We start from the raw sequence: 6,713 nt of genomic DNA, 5'->3' as shown, positions 1-6,713 counted from the left end.
CCGTGCTGGTGGAATGCTCAGTCCCAGCACTCCGGGCATATTTGTCTCCATGTAAGGCCTCAAAGTGAGGGGTTAACCCAGCTCCCAGGCAGCCCCAGCCGGGTTTGCTGGAGGAGAAGCAGATGTGGGAGCAGGGAGGCTGAGAGGGGCTGCCTGGGGCCCGGGGCTGAGCTCCCCAGCTGCGGCACCAGGCAATCAGGGCTGCAAATTGGGATCAGATGTGGGCAGCTCCCCCCTTCAAATGCAGCACTCCGGGGCTGCTTGGGCTGCTGCTGCTCTGCCTGGGGAGGAGGAGGAAGAGGAGGGTTTTGCTGGGGCCTGAGGTGGCTGCAGGGACCTCCAGGGCGTGGTGCTCCCTTTGGAGAGCTGTGTTTTCCTTGGGGAGTGCCCCTGCCTCTTCCCTTGCCTCTTCCCCTTCCCCTGCCGGGCTGGAACACCCCACAGCAGGGATGATGCAGGAGCTGGTGGCTGGCGTGGAGAAGATCACGTTTGACTCGGAGGCTGCTGTGGAGGAGCTCAGAGCTCGGCCCCTGCCCTTCCCGGGGGTGGACAGTAAGTTGGGGACAGGGCTGTGGCGTTTTTGGAGGGTGGTGGGGCTGTGGGAGCTTTTGGGGTTCTCCTCTTGCTGCCCTCCCACAACACCTGGGTGGTTTTTGTCTTGGCTCTGGGCATTGCTCCCTCAGGGATGCAGCTGGCAAAGCTGCTGGGGAGCACCAGGGTCCCCAATGTCCCTGTGGGGACAGCACTGGGGGTAGCAGGTGAAGCCCTCCCTGCCCTGGGGCTGTGGATGCAGGTGGGGCAGGGGCAGTGGGGGCAGGCTGGTGGGGACAGGCTGGCAGTGCCAGGGCTGTCCCAGGTGTGCAGGGACACTGGGGACAGGCTGGCGGTGACAGGGCTGTCCCAGGTGTGCAGGGGCAGTGGGGACACGCTGGTGGGGACAGGCTGGCAGTGCCAGGGCTGTCCCAGGTGGGGCAGTGGGACAGGCTGGCAGTGACAGGGCTGTCCCAGGTGTGCAGGGCCACCCCAAGCCCGCCGTGTGCAAGCACTGGCTGCGAGGGCTCTGCAAGAGGGGCGAAGGCTGCGACTTCCTGCACGACTACGATGCCACCAGGATGCCCGAGTGCTATTTCTACTCCAAGTTCGGTAGGTGCGGGGCTGGGCACCCCAGCGAGCCCCTTCCCACCCCTCTCATCCCTCGGGGCTGGCCTCGAGCGAGCGGCTGATGCCACCTCCCGACTGCGGGAAGAAGTGTCACTGTCACGCAGTCGGTCACTGTCCCCAAGCCCAGCCAAACCCGGCTGCTCCCAGGGCACCCCGATTCCTTTCATGCAGCCCACGCGAGCGGGCGTTGTCCCGATTGTCCCCCGCCTTGCTCCCGCAGGTGAGTGCAGCAGCAAGGACTGTCCCTTCCTGCACGTGGGTGCCACCTCCAGCGCCGTGGGCTGTCCCTGGTACGACCGTGGCTTCTGCTGGCACGGTGAGCTGGGGCAGGGGTTTGGGGGTTGGGATTTGGGCTGCAGGGAGAGCAGAGCTCCCCAGGGCCGTGTCCCTGAGTGTCCCCTGTGCCTGGCAGGTCCCCAGTGCAAGTACAAGCACACGAGGAGGGTGATGTGTGCCAACTACCTGGTGGGCTTCTGCCCCGAGGGACCCAAGTGCAAGTTTGTGCAGTACGTACTGGGGGGGCTCGGAATGTGTGGGGGGATAAAACCCCCTCTCTGAGGTGGCTGTGGGCCTTGCAGGGTCAGGGACAAGGACACAAAGGGTCTGAATTAACCAAACCCCACACCCCAGCTGTGCTGCTGATGGCAGCAGGGGCAGTGGTGGGTGGGCAGGGGACAGCCCTGGTCCCCATGGAGGTGCCTCAGGACATCCTTGGGGGGCTGTGGGAGCATCAGGGGGGTGTGGGGACAGCCCTGGTCCCCATGGGGGTGCCTGTACCAGCCCCAGGACAGCCCTGAGGGGCTGTGGGAGCCTTAGGGGGGTCTGGGGACAGTCCTGGTCCCCATGGAGGTGCCTCAGGACATCCTTGGGGGGCTGTGGGAGCATCAGGAGGGTCTGGGGACATCCCTGAGGGGCTGTGGGAGGCTCAGGGGGGTCTGGGGACACCCCAGGGAGTAACTGCCTGTCCCCATGGGGGTGCCTGTACCAGCCCCCGGACAGCCCTGAGGGGCTCTGGGAGCATTAGGGGGGTCTGGGGACAGTCCTGGTCCCCATGGAGGTGCCTCAGGACATCCTTGGGGGGCTGTGGGAGCATCAGGAGGGTCTGGAGACATCCCTGAGGGGCTGTGGGAGCCTTAGGGGGGTCTGGGGACAGTCCTGGTCCCCATGGATGTGCCTCAGGACATCCCTGAGGGGCTGTGGGAGCCCCAGAAGGGTCTGGGGACAGCCTTGGTCCCCACTGAGGTGCCTGTACCAGTCCCAGGACATCCCTCGGGGGCTGTGGGAGCCCCAGGAGGGTCTGGGGACACCCCAGGGAGTAACAGCCTGTCCTCTGTGTCCCCTCCAGCCTCAAGGCCGGGCTGATGACGAGCAGCACAGACCCATCCAAGGTGAAGCTGCTGTCCCTGTGCCCACGGGGGCGATGCCCCAGCTGCCCCCCCAGCTCCTGTGGGGCAGCAGGTGCCAACTGCCCCCTCTGCTCCCTTTCCCCAGGAAGCTGGATGCCCTTGGGGGCTGGTACAGAGGGATCTGGCTGCTGCAGAGGAGAGGGGAGGGCAGCACGTGCCAGCCAAGGAGCCACCTCCACGGGGCACCCAGCACCTGGCAGCTCAGCTGTGGGACACCAGAGGCTGTCCCCTGAGCCCTCAGAGCCTGCTGGAAGGAGGCACCTGCTCCAAGGTGAGAGATTTTGGGGAATGGGAGGGCTGGGAGCAGTGGTCTCACCTTGGAGGGAGGGTGAGGGGCAGCAGGTGCTGTGGGGATTCCCAGAGTGCTCCCAAAACAGCCTCTTTGATTGGGAATGTGATTTTCCTTGTGGTATTTGGCCCTGTCCCCTTGGAGCTGGGGTGGGAACCCAGTGGTGAGAACCCTGGGAACAACAAATCCCTCTGCCTCAGAGGTTTGGTGTAGCTGGAACTCTTGGGGTGCTGTTTCCTTTGGAAATGTTCAAAATGAACACACGGGGACATGGCAGGGGCTGATCCAGCACAAACCCCTTCCCTGTGCCCCCAGAGAGGATCAGCCAGCCCCCGTGCCAGCCACAGCAGGAGGACTCAGCTGGAAATGCTGCTGGGAAAGTGACTCCAGTGCTCAGGGGACGAGGACACCACGGGACACCACGGGCACGGCACTGGGCTGGGCAGGGCAGCAGGGTTTGCCCAGCACCAGCTCCCAGCTGGCACAGGCAGCACAGAAATCACTTCATGCAATGGAAATCAGGACCTGCCACAGCTGGCTGCTCCCCTGGCACCGCTGGCTGCGGGAAGGCCGGGGCAGCAGCAGCATTCCCAGGGTTTGAAGGGGTGCAGGACGGGCTGGGGGCACGATCCTGGGCACAGGGGTGAGGATGTGTTCATCCCCAGGGAAGGGGGCACAAAGCACCACGTCTGAGATCACAACCCAAGCAGGAAAGGAAAAGCCACACAGGTTTTTATTGCTGGTGAGAGTTTTTGGTGCAACACCTCTGTCACAGCACTACTGCACTCTGCAGAATAAAGAGCTCAGACTTTTAATCATTGGCTTTTTTTTTTTTTTTTGCCCTTCATGCCTGCACTATGAGCAACCCTTTCCCAGACATGTCTGGGAATGGCAGGCTCCAACTAGCACTCCTGACTGTCCTGGTTTGCCTGCTGCAGGCACAGGTTTGCCCTTTGGGCACAACAGCTCATCCCATGGATTTTTCTTCCCCAGAATTAGGGTGTTGTGGTCTGAGCTGCTGCTCCAGTGCCTTCACACAGGTCCTGGCCAGTCCCACCAGTACAAGGCGTGAGTACAAACTGGGCTGGGCCAGGCAGAGCTCTGAATTTAAAGAGAATGGTTCTTGGGGCTGAAATTCACTCAGCTACAGCAGAATTGTCAAATAATCTCTAATGACAGCTTGGGACAAGGTGGTGTCCCCTGTCCCAGACAAGGGATCTGGGACTCTGCAGCCTGCAGGGGCTCTCCTGCCCCCACAGATCTCTCAGGTACCTCTAAAGCTTTCTCACTTCACTACTAAAAGCTGCCTGAGCCACGGAGGGGTGACCACAGGCTGTCCCTGTCACCTCTCTGCCACACGAGCCGACCTGCAAAGGGGCTCCTCCTCAGCTCCAGCCCCAGCCAGGCCCCTGCTGCTGGGAATCCTGCTGGGATCCTGCTCCTGGATGCTCTGCTGTCCCCCCAAGAGCTGTGGCTGCTCCCTGGGTGCTGCCCCAGCTCCTTCAGTGGTATTTTCGCCAGCGGTGCCGCTCTGGAAGAACAGGGGGGAAATAATTCCAGAGTGAGCACAGGGATCTGTTTGGGGGCTCCAGCCCAAGTGCAGCTTCTCTGTCTGTGTGCTGCCAGGGGGAACCACCCAAACAGCAGCAAATCCCTTGTCATCCATCAGGAAATGCAGCTCCTGTTGGAACTCCTCCCCCTCTGCCCGTGTGGGCTTTTCCCAGTGCTCCTGACAATCCTGGTGCTCTCCAGGGAGAGGCTGTGAGTCAGCAACTGCTGTCAGCACTTTAAATAACCAAATTCCTCTGCCCACCTAGAGAATCCTGCTCTCTGAGCTCTGGTATTAAGTCTTAAATGGGGAGTGCTTAAATAAATTCATTATTTCAATTATTCCAGAGCTTTAATTAACAGGGGTGCTAAACAGACTTTCCAAGTGCTGCAAAAGGAAGAATTCCTGAAAGAGGAAGTCTTACTGAAGTGCTGATAGTTCCAGCCATAGCTGAGCAGGCAGTAGCCAGCCAGGAGCATGGAGATTCCAGCAGGTGCCCCCTGCTTCACGTGGATGTACTTGGCACAATAACTGCTCCAGGCTGTGGGGAGAGAAAGGAGAGGGATAAACCATGGGCTGGTCTTGGGGATTCACTGCTTCCCTGCAGCTTGACAGAGCCAAAAGGTTGGGGAGCTTTGTTTACTCCCAGTGCCAGAGGGCAGGGATAGATGGATGTTGGGATGATGGGTGGGAAGGAATTGTTCCTTGTGAGGGTGGGCAGGCCCTGGCACAGGTGCCCAGAGGAGCTCTGGCTGCCCCTGGATCCCTGGCAGTGTCCCAGGCCAGGCTGGGTGGGGTTTGGAGCCACCTGGGACAGTGGAGGGCAGGGAATGGCACTGGATCACCCTCGTGGTCCCTCCAGAGCCTTCCATCACTCCATGCTTTGTGCTTTGTAAAGATCCAGGCTGGCTGCTTGGCCCAGCCAAGCAAATCAGGGAAGTGGGACAGAGCTGCCCCAAAAGGCAGGAGTTCTCACCTCTGTGCACTGCTCCCAGCAGCCCCTGGGGAGAGAAGCTGCAGGTGCTGATCCAGGCGTGCAGCTGGCCCAGCCTCACCTCCAGCAGGGGCCTCTCGGAGAGGGGACCTGCAGGTGACACAGCAGGGTCACAGCCAGGGCAGCAGGGAGGGCATGGCACGGGCACTTTGGGCTGGGAGAAGGAGAGGGAACCACCTCTGCCACAACGCTGGGGCTCCACCAGCCCAAGACTCCATAAAAACAACATCACCCGTTGGCTCTGCAGGCTAGAGGAGGCCCAGTTCAACCTCCTTGGATTCTCCTGGATCCTGCCCTGGGCAAGCCCAGCACTCCCTACTCTTCCTCTCTCATTCCCTGCCCCTCCTCTCCCATTCCCTATTTTTTCTCCCTCTCCCATTCCCTATTTTCCCTCTCCTGTTCCCTATTATTCCTCTCCCGTTCCCTGACCCCCCTCTCCCACTCCCTACTTTTCCTCTCCCATTCCCTGCCCGATTTTCCTTTCCTATTCCCTATTTTTCCTCCCTCTCCCGTTCCCTATTTTTCCTCTGCCATCCAGCACACCCCAGCAGGCACAGCTCTCCTTACCTTGCTGCCCCTGCGCCACTCCAGCCCCGGCTGTCTCCACCTCGATCCTCACATCCTCCTGGCAACGCTTCCCCGGGACAATGCTGAGCCCCGCGGGCTCGGGGTACAGCTCTGGCAGCCACTCCAAGGCGGCGGCGCGGGCCCCGGTGCGGCGGGGCGGGCTTCGGGGCAGAGGCAGCCCCGGGGCTGTGCTCGGGCCGGGCTGGGGCAGCGGCTGTCCCCGCAGGCGGAGCGCCGCGCTGGCTGTGCCCGGGCCGTGCCCTGCGAGTGCCACTGCCAGCGCCAGGGGGGGGACCGGGGGCAGAGCACACGCGGGGCGCTCCGCTCCCCGCCGGCCCCGCTCCCCTCCTGCCCCGGCTTTGTCGCTCGGCTGCCGCCGGCCGAGCCCCGCGGGGCTGTCCCCGCTCCCGGCGGGCTCCGCTGTCCCTGCCGCCTTCGCAGCGCCTCCTCCTGCCCCGCCGCCGTCCCGGCTCCGCGCCTGCGTGCCCTGGGGTTTCGGGGCGGTTCTGCGGGCAGCGGGGGCTCGCTCCGTCCCCGCCCCGCGGTCCCGCGGCTCCGCGGCGCGGCCCAGCCTGGCGCGGTGCCCGTGCATCACCAGCGGGACCCGCCGCAGCATCGCGGCCACGCCGCGCACCTCCTCGGGGTGCAGGTCCAGGCTGCGGGCCACGTCCCGCACTCGGGCCCGCCTCCCCGGGGTGTCGGTGCCGGGGGCCGGGCTGGGCTCCGGGCCGCCGCCGCTCGGTGCCG

General features: G+C 63.1%; 2 protein-coding genes across 5 annotated transcripts; one reads left to right on the top strand and one right to left on the bottom strand.

Annotated features, from left to right (window-relative positions):
* Window positions 1–277: 277 nt before the first annotated feature.
* On the top strand, window positions 278–3,419 carry CPSF4L (cleavage and polyadenylation specific factor 4 like). 4 transcript variants are annotated; one of them, XM_039716382.1, is made up of 8 exons: window positions 278–323; window positions 445–552; window positions 1,009–1,143; window positions 1,382–1,477; window positions 1,574–1,667; window positions 2,507–2,549; window positions 2,653–2,838; window positions 3,172–3,419. In XM_039716382.1, exons 2-8 carry the CDS (start codon window positions 450–452, stop codon window positions 3,238–3,240), a joined length of 726 nt encoding a protein of 241 aa, XP_039572316.1. In that variant the 5' UTR covers window positions 278–323; window positions 445–449; the 3' UTR covers window positions 3,241–3,419. The 4 variants fall into 4 exon arrangements, with proteins under 4 accessions (XP_039572316.1, XP_039572314.1, XP_039572317.1 ...); XM_039716380.1 differs by having other exon boundaries at window positions 967–1,143; XM_039716383.1 differs by having other exon boundaries at window positions 282–323; window positions 448–552.
* A 152-nt stretch (window positions 3,420–3,571) lies between these two features.
* Window positions 3,572–6,707, bottom strand: CUNH17orf80 (chromosome unknown C17orf80 homolog). The gene is made up of 4 exons (XM_039716378.1): window positions 5,967–6,707; window positions 5,382–5,489; window positions 4,830–4,946; window positions 3,572–4,387 (listed from the first exon to the last, which is right to left on the bottom strand). The coding sequence occupies exons 1-4, from the start codon at window positions 6,580–6,582 to the stop codon at window positions 4,359–4,361; spliced, it is 870 nt and encodes a 289-aa protein (XP_039572312.1). The 5' UTR covers window positions 6,583–6,707; the 3' UTR covers window positions 3,572–4,358.
* Between the last annotated feature and the right edge of the window lie 6 nt (window positions 6,708–6,713).

This window comes from Passer montanus, unplaced genomic scaffold (genome assembly GCF_014805655.1).
Source record: "Passer montanus isolate IOZ18808 unplaced genomic scaffold, ASM1480565v1 scaffold35, whole genome shotgun sequence".
Lineage (NCBI taxonomy): Eukaryota > Metazoa > Chordata > Aves > Passeriformes > Passeridae > Passer > Passer montanus.
This window is presented reverse-complemented; position numbering and strand designations above follow the sequence as displayed.

Bases quoted from the DNA above. Each gene is read 5' to 3' on its own strand.
- CPSF4L (XM_039716380.1), top strand. From the start codon at position 450: ATGATGCAGGAGCTGGTGGCTGGCGTGGAGAAGATCACGTTTGACTCG. The intron at 1,668-2,506 runs GTACGTACTGGG...TGTCCCCTCCAG, and splicing joins CCCAAGTGCAAGTTTGTGCA to CCTCAAGGCCGGGCTGATGA. The intron at 2,839-3,171 runs GTGAGAGATTTT...CTGTGCCCCCAG, and splicing joins AAGGAGGCACCTGCTCCAAG to AGAGGATCAGCCAGCCCCCG.
- CUNH17orf80 (XM_039716378.1), bottom strand. From the start codon at position 6,582: ATGCTGCGGCGGGTCCCGCTGGTGATGCACGGGCACCGCGCCAGGCTG. The intron at 5,490-5,966 runs GTAAGGAGAGCT...TGTCACCTGCAG, and splicing joins AGTGGCGCAGGGGCAGCAAG to GTCCCCTCTCCGAGAGGCCC. The intron at 4,388-4,829 runs GTAAGACTTCCT...CTGTTCTTCCAG, and splicing joins CTGGAACTATCAGCACTTCA to AGCGGCACCGCTGGCGAAAA.